This window comes from Penicillium manginii (assembly GCF_028828005.1).
Source record: "Penicillium manginii strain IBT 31320 chromosome Unknown utg000001l:1.0-3466041.0:1.0-3467806.0, whole genome shotgun sequence".
In the NCBI taxonomy this organism is placed as follows: Eukaryota; Fungi; Ascomycota; class Eurotiomycetes; order Eurotiales; family Aspergillaceae; genus Penicillium; species Penicillium manginii.
The window spans coordinates 820,825-840,151 of NW_026643102.1; the positions used below are offsets into that span (position 1 = coordinate 820,825).

Consider the following 19,327-nt stretch of genomic DNA (forward strand, 5'->3'; position numbering starts at 1 on the left):
TTCACAAGGTAGCATGCAAGTCACCCTTGGGTAAAGATACATGGCAGCCGGATTGGATTATCGAAAACCGAACCCCAGAATTTATGGGCGGAGAGCCCATTGCCACGGTTTTCGGCAAGAAGAAATATCTCTGGGGGAATGTCCCTGCTTTCGATCTACTTCGGCTGGATAAAAACGAAGGAAGTGAATACGGTGGCGAAATACGTATTTTATGTGCCGGTATGACTTCCAAGCCTTTGCTTACCTTTGCGTGATTAGAAGGTTTCAGTTATACTAAACATGTTGCCTCTTGCAGCTTCGGGGGATATCCGACATCTCGTCAAGACCATCGCCCAATTACCGAGCACTTATAACGGCAAGATCGAGATGACCTTGAACGATCGAGATCTTGATATTGTGGCACGTAATATCATTCTGCTTCTCATCGCTATGGTGGTAGAAGATATCGATACGGCGTCAGATTGCATGATTTCTCTCTGGTACTCAGCCCTCATCCGCGAGTCGGATCTCAAAATCCTACAGCAGCAAATTAAGCCCCTAATCAGCGATATCTGTGATAAGATTGCAGAAAAGCCGCCCGGTGGTCTCTTTGGTAAGACATGGACGTTTGGGAAACGCTCGGTCAGGGTCGTCCTTGAAAAGTCGGCATGGATCCGTCTTCTGTCGTTCCTTGACGTACCGACAGGCTTAGATGTCCATCAAGCACAGAAGATCCGCACTGACAATACTCTCGCGGAATCAAGAAAGGATTATCGAGATCGATACCTTTGTTTAATTTCTAATCTTCACCGAGTCGCATTCAACCGATTCCGCGAAGACGGTCTTCTTCTCCCATTTGGGTTCCCCAGACATGACTTTCGAGTGCCGAATCCGTGAGTTAAGGGCAGACCAAAAGAAATACATAACAATAACATTACCCAGTACCTTTTTTCAGGATGAAACCACGTGGCCGATGCAAGACAGCGCAGATCCTAGGCACGGGTGGCCTGCAGAGGATGTCGAAAGGACACCCTGTGGCCCAGCCAGCGCGGACATATATGGGAAGTTGTATTTCTATCTTCGAAGAATCCTACCTTCTTTTTTGAGTGGTCTTCGTGGCCTTGAAATGGCCTCCTTCAAGCTTTTTCAAGCCGATGTGACTTCTCTCTCTGACCTTCTCGAACCAGATTCCTTCGCTCGGATCGAGGTTTCCAATATATCGGACTCCGGATGGTTAGGAATTCACCGTACACTGGCCTACATGATGCCTCTGCTCCAGAAAAGGAATGTCAATCCCCACGCGACGTTAATTACTCTCTTCATGAATGCAGTGGAGGAAACCCTGACAGACGAAGACAAGATGCGGGATATGACACCAAGCAGTGCATCATCGCGAAGACTCATGCGGTATATTCCGCACAAGGGAAGCCGGGTTACTAGATATGACCCAGTCCTTGTCAAACTTTACATGGGGCGTGATCTGGTAACGGGATATGACTTTGCTTTCGACAGGTATGCGAAAACATGGTTGCTATTTCCAGTAAATGGTGTTTCTTGGAAGCCATTCTGATTATTAATTTAGGTATTGCCGTCAACTGGAGCCCCAGAAGATAGAACAGCTTCTGAATGCTGTCATGAAGGAAAACCATACGATCATCGACAAATGGCCGTATAGGTTGAAGTTGAGGCCCAGCCAGGCTGGTGCTCAGGAGGAATTTGATCGGTCTCTGAGTAGTGGGTTGACAAGTAAGGAGCGATATGTAGAGTGGAAGAGGACTGGGTAGAATGATTCCGGTGAAGAGAGTAAACCGCCCGAGCACTTTTGACTATTTCTTTCCTGAGTTTCACCTAGTGCATGCTCATCTTTATTGAGCTTTTCGTTGATTAAATCCTCGAAGACTGTGATTTGAATCAAAAATTTCCTAACCCGCTATATATTGCATCCCAAGGCGCGTATATTGCCGCCTGTTGGCTTGCCTGCCTAGGTGCCTCAGCTTTACCGTTTTTCAGCGGAGATAAGCAGGAAATATGGTCGATGTCTTTCATCTGCCCACTCCGGATGCTCCGATACAGCTTCTTTCGAAGGTACCCAGTCTTTCAATCCAGTCAACTTGAAGCCGTTCTCTAAAAGAAGAGTCACGTATGTTTCCACCGTCCGATGGTACTTTTTGACACCCGATACACCCAACCAACTTGTGTAGCGCCAGCCCTCCTCGCTGTAAGAATTCAGTGGCCAGACTTTCTTCTCCTGGCCCCCTTCTTGGACAGAGGTCCAATCTGGACCCGGGATTGTTGGAGCTGAGCAAATGGGGTGTTCCACCGAGAATACCAATTTACCCCCTTGCTTCAACGAAGCGAAAGTCTCGCGATAAAGTCGAGAGAGATCCTCAACGTAGTGGAATGTCAAGGAGCTGTAAACGAGATCGTATCTGCCCTCCTCCGAGCTATCCCTGAAGGTGATTTTATCGAGATCGCCTGTTTCGAAGACAATTTCACATAGCCTATTCTCGGCTGCATCATCGAACTCCTTGGCCCGGTTGATCATTTTCTCAGAGAGATCAACCCCTCTGATGTGCGAGGCGCCGCTTTCGCGTGCCCACCTGGAAAACCAGCCATAACCACAGCCAAGATCAAGGACTTTCTTCCCGTCCAATTCTTTCTCATCGGAGTTCAGTTGCTGAGTACTACCTTGTAGCACCATTCTCCGTAGAACTGGCCATTCCGGAGCGGAGGATAGCCCTCCCTGTGAGCGTGGAAGCGTACTGTAGGCCGAGAAGAACTCAGGAAGGTCGTAGATGTTTTGTGCTTCGGACGACATGGTATGATCATAAAATCAAAAAGCAATAGCTTCCAACTAGATGCGAAGAGAATTGAAATTATTTGGAGGAATTTTAAGAGAAGAATGCGGACGCTCCCGACCTCCGTTTTCCGAATGTGGTCCCCGACTTATGATGTTGTCATTTATAGTGACAAGCACAACTTTTGCCAGAGTTGCTGAATATTTTTGGCTATATCCCATGCCAAAATAGCCCACAATTGAATACTACAGGTCCCTGTCCTGCAAACCCTCTCTCTCTAAACGCCTACTTATTTTTATGGAAGTTGATTCTCGAAATTTCTTGATGTGTACGCAATCACGGGAATAACTTACGCGCCGATAATGGATCTCACACACAAACCTTAGCATGAAGATCGATCTCACGATTACCAACTAGCGATAGCCGTGGATCAATAATAGCAGTACTCGTAGTATGATGTTGTCAAATATGGAAATATGAGACTGAATGCATATGGTAGCTTACGGCATTTTATCACAGACAGTCACCAATCATAAAAAGGCAGTCAACATTAAAATCGTCGGTGCGCGATTGCAGTATAGTCAAAATTCATATTGGCCAATTACAAGCCTGCAAAAAAGTGCTGCAAATTATGACTGTCCATTTCCATTCTCATCCCCTTCATCCCCATCTTCCACAAATGCCTTGTGACTACCGTTTTCCTCCTTCGATTGAGCAGTCGATTCAGTCTCAGTAGCAGCACCATCGTCATCATCATCATCCATGTGATCAGTGATATCTGTCGCAGTACGCTGCGACTCTGGCTCGGGCTCGGGCTCAGGCTTTTCCTCTTGCACAGCCTTACCCTTGTTCCTCACAGGTAAGGAAAATCCCACCTCACTCTTCCCTTCAGCCCCAGATTCATCCGGGGCCTGTGATGACTTGGAGCTTCGAGCCTTGCGGGCGCGCGCGTGTGCCCGACGAATCAATCGATTGTGATAATCCTCTTGCTCCAGTTCGGTATCTTCATGAAGGATGCGGCGGGCTGCATCTCGACCAACAACAGGAAGACGATCGATTCCATGGGGATTATTGGGTGCGAGCTTTGGGTCGAGAAGTCCGACTTGAACGAGCACACTTGCCTGGTCCCAATAGACATGTTCCGAGTAAAGACGTCCTCCCCGCAAGCTAACAATGCTCACTAACATTATTTCAACGTTCTTGTTGGTCGGTGCTACGCCGGGAAGCATCCATGGAATTTCGTTTGTGTGTTCGAAGGAAATGTAGAGTTCGTCGACAATGCGGTCGGCTCCGGTTGTTCGCGATACAAGACTGATATGCATCGAGGGAGGTAGCTTGCCCAGAAAGAACTGTCCGTAGAAACGGCGCAGGGCTTGATTTCCAATTCCGCCGGATAAAGTCGAGGTATATGTCACGGAAGGCACTTTGCTCTGGACGTATCCCTCCAACGTTTTGGACAAATTTGATCTGAAGAATTTCGCTGCGTCCGGTCAGTTTCGGTTCATCATCTGTGTCAATTTTGGAATCTAATGTACCTTCCTGATGGTCGTCCCAGCGCCTTTCGAGATCCACGTCTCGAGAAAACCCCTTTCTCAAAACCTTGACACTCCGAGTCCAGGCAATATTCGCTGCGAGATTGTTATACTCCTCCATGTCATGTTCGGCAAACCCAGGCTCCGCATATTCGTAAGTGAATGCTGGATAGGCAAGTCTCATGCGCTCCCCAGTACCTAGTCCAGGTTGAATTGGTCTCGTCTTGCGGCGCCTCTTCCCTTGTAATCCCAATGCTTGTGGTTGTGCGAGGACATCGATCGTTTTGCCCGCCAGGTGGACCAAAACAGGCAGAGAGAGGGCGAAGCTCGTTCGAGTATCAGGGATAACGGTCGGGTAGTATGCGATTAGACCACAAAGCCGGCTACAGTTGAATGACTTGCTGTAGTATTCCAGACAGTAGCTGGCTGCTTCTCCAAATGCTGTTCCATAATTGTTTAGCTGGGGGACCATAACGAATCAACACTGGAACGTCATACCAATCACTGCGTAATTCTCTCCTACGCCCAGTCCCTCCTTCACAGTCTTCAGTTGGCTTTCGTACTCCTTCCCTCCACCATTCAAAGGTAAATAGACGACGTCGAACCCTTCCTCCTGCCAATCTTGGATAGTTTGGTTGTCGAATTCGTTGGTCTCAGAGGTGATGCAAACGCGCGCATTATTGTTGCCATTATTATAAAGCAGTCCATTGCTTAATCCGGGGGCACTGATAGAAACAGTCGCCATGTTGGAAAATGCGACCGGTGGATGTGTTGGTGAGTTTCTGTGCGGATTCCCCGCGTGGGTGGATTTTGAAGAATATGCCGACCGATGATTATTCCGTGGGATGTATTTTGACCTAGGATGCAAGAATAGTCTAGAATTATTTAGAAATGAAGCTCAACGTAGAAAAGAAGAGGCCTCTGTGCTCGTCGCATGACAGCTAACGGGTCTACGTCATTGGCGCTGTCAGGTTAGCCTCGACGTCATTTGTGTCGCCTTCCATGGAAAATGACCAGGGAAAATAGATTAATTGGCCATTTGGGGTGAGGATTCGATGGAACAGGGGTTATCCGTCACTCAGTTGCCCATTGAATAGATGCCTTTAGTGTCTTCCTCTTAAGAAAAGATAGGAACCAGATTTCTAACTAGAGAGTACGATGTCGATCGGCGGATCGCTCTCGACTGAAATCCACTAGTTCTGGAAGATGTCTATACCGGGAATAGCTACAGCTAAACGCTTCAAAACGAATTGCTGGTCCCACCTGGGTGAATTAATATATCTCTGGGACCGAAAATAGCCCTGTAAATGTATTCATTTTCTTCGACCTTGGAAGTCTCATAGTATCTGAAGGGTCCAATGCGGAGGAGAAACTTGAAACTTCAGTGTTTAACTCTGGATATCCTCGGAACGTTGCCTCAATAAAGATGGAAAGTCAGAACCATGAAAATATTGATGTCTTGAAATGATTACAGACATCTAAGAGGCCTCGAGGTAGCAAGCGAAGCATTTCGTGCATGTTTTTGGGATCTACCGGCTAACTTGAACACCATGGAGGAAACGTGTTAAGGGCGCATTTTGCAAAAGTATAACTGAATGGTCATTCGCAGGCCAGTGCAACTTGATCCCGAAATCAGGAGTCCGGTCTAGTTTCATAGCTGGCCCCAAGAGAGCTGCCTCTGTGGCAAGCATCACCTCGAAAGGGTATCTGAGCTTCTCCTTCAGCACCGAGAAGCTGGTAATGGATATTAAGCCTCAATCTGCGTAAGCCTTTCATAGTTGTGATAGTTTTCACATATTATGAGAACCAGGAAAAATACGGTCCCCTACTTTATCCCATCGCCAGCCATAGTAAGATTTATAGAGGGAGTTTCCTAGGTCGATTGGGGTATCTCAATCCCTAATAACAGCGAACCTCTGCGGAAGCAGCACATATTGGAGGTCAGATAGTATTCAGAAGACTGGCTTTATCCCATCCTCCAACTGAAAGGTATTTCCTGAGTATAAAATAGGAATAGCCTCGGACTAACTGCAATTTACGTTAGAGGTATTAGCTGCCCAGGTGAGGAGGGGAAAATATATCGACTTAATCTACATCTTGCGGCATGTTACGAGCAATGCCAGTCTGTTCTCGACCATCCACGTAGCACGAATTCTTGACCAACAACATTCTCGTATCCCTAGGGTTTCCCCACCAAGTATTTCATAGTAAATCTTGTCTCGAATCTCCCGCGGGGGCATATCGAAGAATAGACATTGTTGTTTTTGAGTGTCGGGGCTATCTCGCTTGCATCGGCGAAGAAATGCTCCATCAGACGGAAAACTGAGAGCTTGCTGGCGAGGGAGAGGAGATTTTGATTTCTCTTCTGGTAAGGAAATATTCAGGTAGCCGCGTTGTTCAAGTTGTGGATTCCTCACGCAAGAGCCCCAATCGGCCGAAGAACGGGAGAAGAAAAAGCTGGCACACGCAAAGTGTACAAACCATACAGTGAAAAATAATAATGAAGACTGGTTTGATCCATGATGTTTTCTTCTTCGAGGTGATAGGACCCATTTCCTATTAATTGAAGAGCAGTATCGGTAAACCCCGGTTGCTTTATTTGGTCAATTACGAGGGGGGTTATGGCATGCTGAGTTTCCAGTTCCAAGGTTTCCTAATTTGCTTTTGTCTTTCAACCTCGGCCCCCAATCGTGATGAAATCAGTAGAGCCACATGTGTGTCAAGACATAACTAATAGGAGATATTGCTACGACTAGCAGTTATAACAACCGGTCTTTCAATTCCTATAAAACAAGCGGTCTGCGACGTTATCTAAATTCACATACATTGTAACTTCAAGATGATTGATCCTTGATCTATATATGACCAATTATCGGTCGCGAAACCACGTAGAACAGAATCTGACACGATGGCCTGAAATAGGTAAACAATTGAGATTATTACATAGTTGAAGGAAAGCGACAGGTGCCCACTAGGCAGGTGGGTTATATAATAGGTCTCCTTTCAAGGCTGGAACCTCAAGTTGAGGGAATACTAGTACTATATCGTACAAAGAAAGACAGGATAAGGTTTAGATCCTTGGGGGAGGTGGGACTTGGTGGAAGAGATGAGCGGGAAACCACCTAATGTGAAAAAAAGTCAATTTATTTGCTTACCTTGCTAACACCTCTACCCAGAGAGCAGTGAAAAGATTCTGACCAACAAGTCTGGGGGATGCTAGATACTAGGAAATGTACCTAACGTGGCCATGCTGGCGTTCCTAGGGGCTTTTCGGCCCCTCTCAAAGCTGCGGCCCTCGAAAGAAGGTGATCAAAAGACTGGTGCATTACGGTCGTTTTTGAAATCACTTTGATCGATACACTCACACACTCTCTCTTCTATCACACCGCCAAGGCCTTGGTGTAGTGAAGCGGCTTAAAATAAACGCCAAGCCATTGAAAATACCTGAGCGCAGGGTTGTGAGAGCCCGGGTGCAGGACTACTGGACCCTGGGCGCAGGACTATTGGATTGGATTGAAAAATTTTCATGGTTCTGAACACATCCATGCAAGTCTGCGCCCAGTACGGAGTAACTAAATGCCGCTAAATATGCACCTACGCCAGCCCCTCGTGTTTGGCAATTACGAGGAGTTGCCGTTCTGCGAGCGGGCGAATAAAGAGTCTGAGGTAGAAGTAGGCTGAGTGGATAAATTCAAATTAACCCCAAGTTTCGATGTATTCGTTATAATTGCCCTGGGCTTCGATTTTGCAAGCAGAATAAGCATTAAGCATTTCCTGGCGCGAAGATCCAAGGAGGTCGTGATAGCCAGACTTGCCGATACCGTTATGCCTCAGTCGATCGATCATCGTGTCAAATACACCTCTATGCGGACTGTTTCATTGACAGACCAGCCCGACCCAGACACTTTGACCGAGAGATCAGTATCACCCAACCGTACAACACTCACTTCTGAGCCGACCCCTAAGGAAGACCATTCCCCTGCGGTATGGGGATTGGGATGGCGGTCTCCAACCCTGATGGTTGTGCTCTATTTATGTGGCCTGGCATTATCGGTAGGCCATCATCTATACTACAACAGCCTCGACAATACACTTGTTAAATCAGCTGAGCAACAAACCTGGGCAATTCGGATCGGAACTGGTTTCGCATTCGTCGTCAAAACACTACTTGTAGCCGCCATCGGAATTGCGGCGGTGCAACAGATTTGGGCTACTCTCCGCAGAAAAAGTGTGAATCTTCGCGGCATCGATGCCATGTTCAGTGTTTTGAGCGATCCGCTGACCTTTTTTGTCCCTGATATGTGGATGTGTGCTAAAACACTGACTCTGCTGGCAATTGTCTCCTGGTAAGTAGTGTGTACTAGAGTCGATTCAAGAGTATGGGATTATTAACCCTGTATCTAGGCTGATTCCCTTAACTGCTCTAATCACACCTGCTACTCTATCGGTAAATTTAAAGACAACGTCGACAATCACTCGAATGAGTGTTCCAACTGTGAACTTTACGGAACATTTCTGGACTGACTGGGCGTTAACTGAAGGGGCGGGTTGGATTTATGGTCCATCCTTTATCATCAGCCGTCTATTCACAACAACCTCCTCATCAGCTGCCATCATTCCCCTTACGCCGCCATTGCCTAACTCATCCTATACCCTTGAATTTTGGGGACCTTCCTACAAATGCCAGAACCTGAGTGAGGTTATCGCTGAGACGAAGGGTATCACCTACCTTGATGGGTTAGATAACTATACCTCCTTTCAGGATGTGTGGCATAAATTTGCAAGTAACTCAAGCGGCGATAACAATGTATACTCGGGCAGTACACCTTCGTTTTGAACAACACGCTTTTGATTGCTGCAAAGGAGTACCGGGACTCTCTGACAGACAAGTCAACCGAAACATCCCTTGTTTGCCGGCTCTGGAACACTTCCTATGTGCTAGATGTATCCTTCAACAACACCATTCAGGCCCTCATCCCTATCTCGACCGAGTTAGTCGCTCCTTGTAACTGGAGTTCATCGACTGGAACATCCGCATTTACAGACTTGTATCCTAACAGACCGGAGAGCCTTGGGGGCTATTATATAACCCACCTGCTCTTCTCATCTCTCATCGAGGGTACTCTCTCCATAGGTTCCACAGGAGCCCTCATAGGCGAAGCAACCCGCCTTATGCAGTCTAGTATCTTTGAATGTCCAGAGCTTTTGAGTAGCTCTAAGTATACCGTGGCCAGCCGGGTGGCCAATCCGATCTGTCGCAATAGGACATTGGCCCGAGCTCTGGAAGACCTCTCGCGGAACTTTACCTACAACCTTCTCAGCTTGAATGCAGCCAGCACCAATGTACCTGTTTCTGTCAACTCACCCCAGAACTTCTACAGTTATAATTGGAAGAACCTATTTGCGGCTTATTTAACCGCTCTAGTGGTCACTCTTGTGTGTATTACTATCGGGTTGTTTGCTCTGTGGGGCAATGGCGTTCCTCAGAATACTTCATTTTCCAACCTGCTGAGAACAACACGAAATCCAGACCTGGATAAATCAACAACTGGATATTGCTTGGGCTCCGACCATTTACCCGATAAGCTTAAGAAGGTTAGGTTGCGCTTCGGGGAGATTGAGACACCTAGGCCGTTCAAGCACGCGTCATTTGGATTTGAAGAGTCAGTCATTGATCTAGTGAAGGGTGAAAAATATTACTAGATGGTATTTGAGCCATACAGATGCAGAAAGCCTGACGAAATAGGAAAAACTGAAATACGAGAGAGTAATATGATACCCGCAAAAACAATTTCTTCTAGTCCCTCAAAAGGAGAGAACGTCACAGTACCCCATTCATGTTCGAAGTTGACAAAATGATACTTGTATTTATTGTGCGGGTGTGTCCGCATAGTATTTTTAGCATCGAACAAAGTTGAAATAAAACATGTTAGCCGACTCTACGATACTCGTTGACTGCATGGGTAGACCAAGTGGAAGAAAAATGGATAATACGAATGGAAAACTTGAAGTCTGCAGCGACTTTACAGGGGGAATCATATCCCACTGTAACCTACGCCACGACTGTTCTCTCTGGGGTTTCATATTACTAGATATAACCCAGGAGTATTCCAACCCAATTCCAACACATAATAAGATCACCAAAATGAAAGTCCATTGTAGTTGTCTACGTCTCTATTTTCCCGTCTTTGTGGTAGTGGAGTTTTTCAATTCGCCTACTTACATGAGTAAATGGGTAGTGATGCCACTAGATGTTAACTTCCAAAAGCAGCACACGTTTTCCAGATGCTCAAACGATAAATCATCAAAACCTGCAGAAAATGGAGGATGAAGCCTGCGTCATTAGCTACTTTTTCATTTTAGACCAAAAAGATTTGATCACGATGACAAAAGGTCCACCATAACTTGAAGATATACCATTTTCAAGCAGCAGATGAAACAACGATCGGCAACAAAGATCGGCAACTCCGGAGAATCATCCCCTCCTTTCTCCTTCCCTGGACATTCCCCACGTGGGGCCAGTTGACCTACAGATTTAGCTCTGTCCAGCCTGACCTTCTTATCTGGATGCCTAGGTTTTAACCGCTGTCAAAGCACACTTAAACCCCTTTATTGGTCTATCTTAATCGGCTGTATGCCTGCAGCAACCTGCATGGCCAGATCGTGAGTGCTGTATACCGAGTGGTGAGGTCATTCTGCATACAACGAAAAGGTATTACAACTCGCACACGAGTCACCCCGCCACGTTCGTACGATCCAAGCACAGGAAAAGGTCGCCTGTGGTAGCGAGCTCTCAGGATGGATAAGGTTGTCTCACAACGCACGGTTGGCCCTGTATAGCAACTGACGGCCGAACACCACGAAATGTGCTTCGTATAAAATTCGTGGCTGAAGTTTAAGATACGCATGACTTCCCGGCTAGACAATAAGGTCGATAGATCATCCGAGGCTCAACCTCCCTTCTACTCAATATAGGAACGAGATGGAAGAAGACGGAGTAAATCGGGAAGCTGGCTAGTTTTGACCTACAATGAAAATTGGGGGCGGGGCCTAGATCGCCATCGTATGGCGAACATCGGTGGCAATGCGAGATAAGGACAGTGCGAGATTTTCTTTTACAATTTAGGAAGTCATCCTTTATCACTTTGTAACTAACCCATGTAAACAAGCATTGAATCTTCTACAGCGTAGAGTTTGCTTTTCCATATATCCGGGCAGAAATACCCTCCCAAATCAACAACTCCAGGTGAAATCCGTAACAAAGAACAAGTAAATTGACAAAGACAAAAAAAAAAGACAAAAAGCAGAGACAGATGTACCAAGAACTCCACCCCACTTCCGACAAAATCAACCAAAAGGAATCCTCCGCATCTAACCACCCGTGTCACATTGCCAAGCAGCACCAAGAGCCGCCAAGCAGCTTTCCCCCGCATTCAAACGCATCAGAAATCCCCAGATCATCATGCACCAGCCGCCACAGTGGCTACCTCCCCCGTGCGACGTGTTTGACTCGCCCCAGCCCACGAAATGTGGGGTTTCCCCCTCCTGCACCAAGTCCCGGTGGCCAGTTTCTGTTTCTCTTTGATCGTTCTCTACAGTGTATTTCCTGCGACAGACCGAGGCATCTTTCACATCTCGTCGGCTAATATTGATTCAGACCGTCGTTCAGGAGTTAACAAAGCTCACTAGCTGACTATTCAAGGCTGGGCACTCTGGGCAACATTATGGTCGTCACCTGGTACTGGTTTAATTATTACTGGTAGCAAAGCCGCCAACCAATAGTTTCTCGGGAAATCCGAGTCATTCCCCAGCTGCTGAGCGTGAAACTCAATCAGGTATCTGGCCCGAAGGGGAGAAACTCTCGATTCCGACCCCATGGGGTAGTGTCGCAAGTTGGTCTCCGCACGTTCCTAGTCCCCTATTGTGGGACGGGAATGATAAAAGCATGCTGAGATCCTTGTGTCGCTCTATTTTCAAAGCTCTATTTTTGTGCATGACTATTGCTGTCACTATTCCTGGCATAATCTTTCCTACACCCATAAGGTCACGAAATAAGATTTACCATCCAATATTCTAGCAAATCCTTTCACCGAATTCACCATGGGCTCCACGCCCGATGAGAAGGTCATGTACGATGATCGTATCGAAGATATCGCACAGAAGACGCCCAGTAGCGGGGAAGAGGAGGAGGAGTTCACAGAGGAAGAACAGCGAAAGATCATTCGACGCATTGATCTTCGGCTTGTGACTATGACCGGACTGGCATACTGCATTTCGTTGATGGATAGGACTAATCTAAGCGCAGCAGCTATTGCGGGGTGAGCATAGCAGTTCAGCCTTTCACATTGTTGTTTGCGGTCACTAACAAGTCGCGAAGATTGAAAACAGAGTTGCAGCTCGGTGTCGGAAATCGCTATGTATGTGCCTCCAGCTTGCCCGTGGTGATGAATATGCCCGATTAACGAACCAATAGTCAATTGTTGTGCTCATGTTCTTTGTGCCTTACGTTCTCTTCCAACCACCCATGACCGTTCTCATTCGCAAGATCGGACCAACTATATTCTTGGGCACAATTGTCATGACATGGGCGGTTATTATGATTGTACGCCAACTTGAAACTCATCTCGGGTCTCCTTGGAGATATCCATGTAGACATGGATGGATGCTAACGCGATAAATTCTACTAGGGGACGGGATTTGTTAAAAATTGGGGACAACTAGTCGGGCTACGCGTTCTACTCGGTGTCTTGGAGGCGGGTTATTTTCCGGGTTGTGTCTACCTGCTTTCCTGCTGGTATACCCGATGTAAGTTGCCATGAATGGTATCGCTCGAGTTGTCAAAACCATTGACTCAAGCGTTGCAGATGACGTTCAAAAGCGATTCTCGGTCTTTTATCTCATCGGCTGCGTTGCCTCCGCATTGTCTGGTATTCTGGCATTTGGCCTGATGCAATTGTCAGGTACTCATGGCCTGAGTGGATGGCGCTGGATTTTTATCCTTGAGGGAGTGGTATGTTTATCAGCCGTCGCCATTTCTTCCCCTTCCGCTGATACTAACGGGTGAAGATCACCGGGTTCATCGGCATGCTCTGCTTCGCCTTCTTAGTCGACTTCCCCGATCGTGCCTCCAACTCCTGGAGATTCCTCAACAAGAAGGAGAGCGACTGGGTCGTCCGCCGGATCAACAATGATCGCAAGGACGGCAATCTCGAGGCATTCTCCTTGAAGAAGTTCCTCAAGCCAGGACTCGATCCTAAGATTTGGGGCTTCGCTCTGATCTTCTTGTACGTGTGGTCTACAGAACTCACTAGGAAAGATACATGCTAATACTAACACTTCACAGCTGCCTGACTACCGTTACCTACGCAATCGCTTATTTCCTGCCGATCATCCTGATGGAAGGTATGAAGTTCGACGTTGGCCGAGCACAATGCCTCGTGGCACCACCATACGTTTTCGCCGGTATGGTCATGTACAGCACAGCCTGGATCGGCGACAAATACAAAGTTCGCGCCCCAATTCTCATCGGAAACTGCCTGCTCTGCATCATCGGACTACCCATGATGGGATTCGCCAAGGGAAACGCGGTGCGTTACGCAGGTGTCTTTTTCACGGTCGCAGGAGCAAATGCGAATATCCCAGCCTGTATGGCATATCAGGCGAACAATGTGCGTGGTCAGTGGACTCGCGCATTCAGCAGTGCGACGCTGGTTGGATTTGGCGGTATTGGTGGAATTGCCAGTAGTTTGGTTTTTCGCGATCAGGATGCGCCGGAGTACCGGCCAGGCATGTACGCTGCAATTGCGTAAGTTTGACCCATCACGAATATTCTCCCTGACTCTTTTCATGTACACTGATATCTCCGGCGAAACAGGTGCAATATTACGATCATTGTGGTGGTGTGCTGTCTGAGTGTGTGGTTCTGGTTCTGCAACAAGCAGGCGGAGAAGGGCGAACGCGAGATCGAGGGGGAGCCCACTTTCCGGTATACCATTTAGGTGTAGGTGTGAGGTTTCAGTGGATAAAGGGTATGAATCACGACGAATTGAACTGAATTATTTTATAACAAAAATTCTGGAATATGGAGAGCAGTGTACGGAGTATGTAGTTGGGGAGAGGAGCTCTGCTTTCCCCGGACTCGCTGTAAATCACATGACTGCGATAACGGAGCATCACATGACCCTATCTCCCCGCAATTTCTCTTTCCCGGCACTGCGGCGCTAATTGTGTAGTGTTGACGGGACGAATGGAAGACGGGATTGAGTGCCATACTTGTAGCAATTGAATGAGTTTATCGGAATATGATTAAGATTAGGACAAAGCAGTGAGAACAGAGCAACAGCAATCGAGTCATCCTGGTGACTGCAATCACCTGATGTGATAAAAATCACATGACTCCATCGCTATCTTTCCGCAACTTCACTTTTCCCTCGGAAAACGCTCAACCGCCGAGTGCCACCGCCAACTTCATTGGATTTCGACCCACATTCTCCTTGCAGAGCACCACCATTGGTGCGATAGGAGTTGCAATGGAACTCGGATCCACTCCCGACCCCGTTATCGCAGTTTTCCGTCGCGTTGCCCGTCGGTCGGCGACTCTAGGGTTCACGCTTCCTACGGCCCTGAACCACCGGGAAAAACGAGGCCGATGCGGATCTTAAATATTATTTCTCTGTGATCCTGTTTAACTTCTTTCTTCATTCTCCTCACTCTACCTCCTCATCCCTGTCTTCTACCTCAATTGTGTCGTGTGTTGAGGTGTCTCTCCCCCCACCCTCCCTACGTCACTCCCCGGTAGCTCTTCATGGCGGCATCGTTGTTTGCCCTGCGTGGCGGCCGCCAGCTCGCTCTGCGTTCGCGTGTGCGAGCTGGTCCCTCTCCGGTGGCCCTTCGCTCCGTGACTCTCTCGCCCTTCAATGGAAGTCGTGGCGTACACACCAAGCAAGAAACTCCCGCTGCTCGCCGCGGAGTATACACTAGCTCCGTCTATGCTCATGGCGACCCTCACCCACCTGATGTCTTCCAACCCCTCGATACTTTCCCCCGCAGACACATTGGCCCTTCACCCGATGCGGCCCAAGAGATGCTGGCGGTCCTGGATCCTCCCGCCGCATCCCTCGATGAATTCGTCAAGCAGGTCCTTCCCGCGGACATTCTCTCCAAGAAGGACCTAAAGGTCTCCGAGCCCCACGCTGACATCAACCTCTACCGCTCAGCTGTGCAGGGTGGACTTGGTGAGACCGATATGCTCAAGCTCTTGGACACCTACCGCAAGAACATTGATGTGTCCGGAAAGACCTACATTGGAACTGGCTACTACCCTACCATTGTCCCCCCCGGTTGTCCTCCGCAATGTTCTTGAGAACCCCGCTTGGTACACCAGCTACACTCCCTACCAGCCCGAGATCAGCCAGGGCCGTCTTGAGTCCCTTCTTAACTTCCAGACCCTGTCCGCCGACCTGACTGGCCTGCCCTTCGCCAATGCCTCCGTTCTCGACGAGGCCACTGCCGCCGCCGAGGCTATGACCATGTCCTTCGCCACTATGCCTACCTCGAAGCAAAAGAAGGCCGAGAAGTCCTTTGTTGTCTCCCACCTCTGCCACCCCCAGACTATCGCCGTTATGCAGTCCCGCGCCGAGGGATTCGGAATCAACCTCGTCATTGGTGATGTGATGGCTGATAACTTCAAGTTGGTCAAGGATCAAGGTGACCACCTGATCGGTGTTCTGGCTCAGTACCCCGATACCGAGGGTGGTGTCTACGACTTCCAGTCTCTCGGTGACTCTATCCACGGTCAAGGCGGTACCTTCAGTGTTGCCACCGATCTCCTGGCCCTGACCGTTCTCAAAGCCCCTGGCGAGTTTGGCGCTGATATCGCTTTCGGTAACGCCCAACGATTGGGTGTCCCCATGGGCTTCGGTGGTCCCCACGCCGCTTTCTTTGCCTGTGCCGACAAGTACAAGCGTAAGGTTCCTGGTCGTGTCGTCGGTGTCTCCAAGGACCGCACTGGCAACCGTGCTCTCCGTCTGGCTCTCCAGACCCGCGAGCAGCACATTCGTCGTGAGAAGGCCACCAGCAACATTTGCACTGCCCAGGCCCTCCTTGCCAACATGACTGCCATGTACGCTGTTTACCACGGCCCTGTCGGTCTCAAGTCCATTGCTCAGCGCATTGTCTCCATGACTGCTCTCCTTCGCCAGAAGCTGGTCGGCCTCGGCTACAATGTTCCTGTCCGCTCTAACACCGAGGGCGAGGCTGTCTTCGACACTCTTGCCATTGAGCTTGAGAACGCCTTCGAGGCCGATGACGTTATTGCTGCCGCTCGTGAGAAGAATGTCTTCCTGCGCCGCTTCGGTGACAGCAAGGTCGGTATCTCTCTTGACGAGACCGTCGGCCGTGACGAGGTCAAGGGTATCCTGGATATCTTTGCCGCTCACAAGAAGGCTTCTCCTGTCGAGGTCGATGGAACTCTGTCTGTCAGCCCCATCCCCGCCAGCCTGGAGCGTACTTCCTCTTTCATGACCCACCCCGTTTTCAACACCCACCACTCTGAGACTGAGATGCTCCGCTACATCAAGCACCTCGAGTCCAAGGATCTATCCCTGGCCCACTCCATGATCCCCCTGGGATCTTGCACCATGAAGCTCAACGCTACCACGGAAATGATCCCCGTATCCTGGCCCGAGTTCTCTCAGATGCACCCCTTCATGCCCGCTGACAAGGCCAAGGGCTACATCCAGATGATCGATGATCTGGAGCAGCAGCTTGCCGACATCACCGGCATGGCTGAGGTCACCGTGCAGCCCAACTCCGGCGCTCAGGGTGAGTTCGCTGGTCTGCGTGTAATCAAGAAGTTCCAGGAGGCTAGCGGCGAGGCCAAGCGCAACATCTGCCTGATCCCCGTCTCTGCCCACGGAACCAACCCTGCCTCTGCCGCCATGGCAGGTATGCGTGTTGTCACCATCAAGTGCGACACCAAGACCGGTAACCTGGATCTGGCTGATCTTAAGTCCAAGTGTGAGAAGCACGCGGACGAGCTCGCCGCTTTCATGATCACCTACCCCAGCACATTCGGTGTTTACGAGCCTGGTGCCAAGGAGGCCATCCGCCTGGTCCACGAGCACGGTGGCCAGGTCTACATGGACGGTGCTAACATGAACGCCCAGATCGGTCTATGCTCTCCTGGCGAGATCGGCGCTGATGTGTGCCACTTGAACCTGCACAAGACCTTCTGCATTCCTCACGGTGGTGGTGGTCCCGGTGTTGGCCCCATTGGTGTCGCCGAGCATCTGCGCCCCTACCTGCCCGGCCACCCGGCCAACGAGTACCTCCAGTCCAAGCGCGGCGATACCGCTTCTCCCCCGATCTCTGCCGCTCCCTGGGGCAGCGCCAGCATTCTCCCCATCACATTCAACTACATCAACATGATGGGAGACCGAGGCCTGACCCACGCCACCAAGATCACCCTGCTGAACGCCAACTACATCCTCGCCCGCCTCAAGCCCCACTACCCTATCCTCTACACCAACGAGAACGGTCGCTGCGCTCACGAGTTCATCCTCGACCTGCGCGGCTTCAAGGAGACCGCCGGCGTTGAGGCCATCGATGTCGCCAAGCGTCTGCAAGATTACGGCTTCCACGCCCCCACCATGTCCTGGCCCGTCTCGAACACTCTGATGATCGAGCCCACCGAGTCCGAGAACAAGGCCGAGCTGGACCGATTCTGTGACGCCCTGATCTCTATCCGTCAGGAGATCGCCGACGTCGAGGCCGGCAAGCAGCCCCGCGAGGGCAACGTTCTCAAGAACTCCCCTCACACCCAGCGCGATCTGCTCTCCAGCGAGTGGGACCGTTCTTACTCCCGTGAGACGGCCGCATACCCCCAGCCCTACCTGCTGGAGAAGAAGTTCTGGCCCAGTGTCACCCGTGTTGATGACGGTAAGCTTTTCTCCCGCCCCTATCATTATGTCACAGCATTTACTAATTTTCTATGCAGCATTCGGTGACCAGAACCTCTTCTGCACCTGTGGCCCGGTCGAGGACACTGAATAGATTATGATACCCATGTGATGGTTTGGTTTAGTTTGGCTTGCTCTGCATTTTGTGATCGTGACCCATTGCTACCTAGCCTAGACTAGAACTTGTTAGATTGAGTTCTAGAGCTAGAGTGCTTGCTTGGTCTGACTTTCAATTTTTTTCCTTCTGATGTATACATTCAACATTTCCCCCTTTTCTTTCTGTTTTCATGATCACGACTCATGTTTCAAAAGTGAAGACTATTTCAACATTAAATAGCTTTCTTCCTGTGGTTTTGACTGTTGGGTACTGTAAATAAATTAATTGATCATTGATACTGTTACTATTGTTTCTTCTTCTCTGTGCCCACAAGGTTGTCGTAAATGCAAACTCGAACATTCGGAAGGTTTCCCGAGCCGCAATTCTTAGAATGCTTGGACTTTTTTCTCCAAGTATATTTCAACATCTTTTGAACATTTTAATAATCCGAAAAGTCATTCACCCATGACTGTCAGTGGTGAGGTGCCAGCTTCGTGTTCTTGCACTGCAAAGTGGGGCAACACCTCGGGGCTCAAGGACTCGGAGCTGATCGTCTCCTGGGCTTGTAGAGCTACCATCTCCCCTTTTGACAGATATAATTTCCGCAGTCAGATGTCTGTTACGATAAAATGCCTAGTGCTATGGTTAAGCATGGTCCATCGTTCCTTGAGGTCAGTTGCACAGCAAAAAGCGGATGACAAACACCACTCACCCGCAATAGAAGTCCGTCTTTGCCCGCAATTTCTTATCAGCGGTGAAATGACAATACAATACACAATTTCCATCCCACTTACACCGATATGCCACCAAAACAACATCGCAATATCCGTATTGAATGTAAGAATACGTAACAATAGTCGGAAACTGCCGATCCCCGCCACGAACTCTGCCCTGTTGATCGCTCACGACTACGACCTTGAAACAATTTTGCTAGAAGGCTTCGATGCAAGGGCACTGCGGAGA

General features: G+C 49.1%; 6 protein-coding genes across 6 annotated transcripts; 4 read left to right on the forward strand and 2 right to left on the reverse strand.

Annotated features, from left to right (window-relative positions):
- Nucleotides 1–83: 83 nt before the first annotated feature.
- N7533_000300 (DUF4470 domain-containing protein) lies at nucleotides 84–1,763 on the forward strand (the record flags this gene model as incomplete). Its single annotated transcript, XM_057096950.1, has 4 exons — nucleotides 84–219; nucleotides 296–872; nucleotides 922–1,491; nucleotides 1,562–1,763. 4 exons carry the CDS (start codon nucleotides 84–86, stop codon nucleotides 1,761–1,763), a joined length of 1,485 nt encoding a protein of 494 aa, XP_056965443.1.
- A 212-nt stretch (nucleotides 1,764–1,975) lies between these two features.
- On the reverse strand, nucleotides 1,976–2,797 carry N7533_000301 (class I SAM-dependent methyltransferase; the record flags this gene model as incomplete). Its single annotated transcript, XM_057096951.1, has 1 exon — nucleotides 1,976–2,797. The coding sequence occupies one exon, from the start codon at nucleotides 2,795–2,797 to the stop codon at nucleotides 1,976–1,978; it is 822 nt and encodes a 273-aa protein (XP_056965444.1).
- Nucleotides 2,798–3,406: 609 nt separating this feature from the next.
- On the reverse strand, nucleotides 3,407–5,054 carry N7533_000302 (dienelactone hydrolase; the record flags this gene model as incomplete). Its single annotated transcript, XM_057096952.1, has 3 exons — nucleotides 3,407–4,257; nucleotides 4,313–4,750; nucleotides 4,808–5,054. 3 exons carry the CDS (start codon nucleotides 5,052–5,054, stop codon nucleotides 3,407–3,409), a joined length of 1,536 nt encoding a protein of 511 aa, XP_056965445.1.
- A 3,080-nt stretch (nucleotides 5,055–8,134) lies between these two features.
- Nucleotides 8,135–10,012, forward strand: N7533_000303 (uncharacterized protein; the record flags this gene model as incomplete). The annotated part of the gene is given in 3 exon segments (XM_057096953.1): nucleotides 8,135–8,655; nucleotides 8,714–9,116; nucleotides 9,131–10,012. The coding sequence occupies 3 exon segments, from the start codon at nucleotides 8,135–8,137 to the stop codon at nucleotides 10,010–10,012; spliced, it is 1,806 nt and encodes a 601-aa protein (XP_056965446.1).
- Nucleotides 10,013–12,409: 2,397 nt separating this feature from the next.
- N7533_000304 (putative phthalate transporter) lies at nucleotides 12,410–14,307 on the forward strand (the record flags this gene model as incomplete). The annotated part of the gene is made up of 8 exons (XM_057096954.1): nucleotides 12,410–12,627; nucleotides 12,687–12,726; nucleotides 12,783–12,911; nucleotides 12,997–13,114; nucleotides 13,174–13,319; nucleotides 13,376–13,593; nucleotides 13,653–14,114; nucleotides 14,184–14,307. 8 exons carry the CDS (start codon nucleotides 12,410–12,412, stop codon nucleotides 14,305–14,307), a joined length of 1,455 nt encoding a protein of 484 aa, XP_056965447.1.
- Nucleotides 14,308–15,113: 806 nt separating this feature from the next.
- Nucleotides 15,114–18,361, forward strand: N7533_000305 (glycine decarboxylase subunit P; the record flags this gene model as incomplete). Its single annotated transcript, XM_057096955.1, has 3 exons — nucleotides 15,114–15,638; nucleotides 15,709–18,247; nucleotides 18,306–18,361. The coding sequence occupies 3 exons, from the start codon at nucleotides 15,114–15,116 to the stop codon at nucleotides 18,359–18,361; spliced, it is 3,120 nt and encodes a 1,039-aa protein (XP_056965448.1).
- Nucleotides 18,362–19,327: the final 966 nt, after the last annotated feature.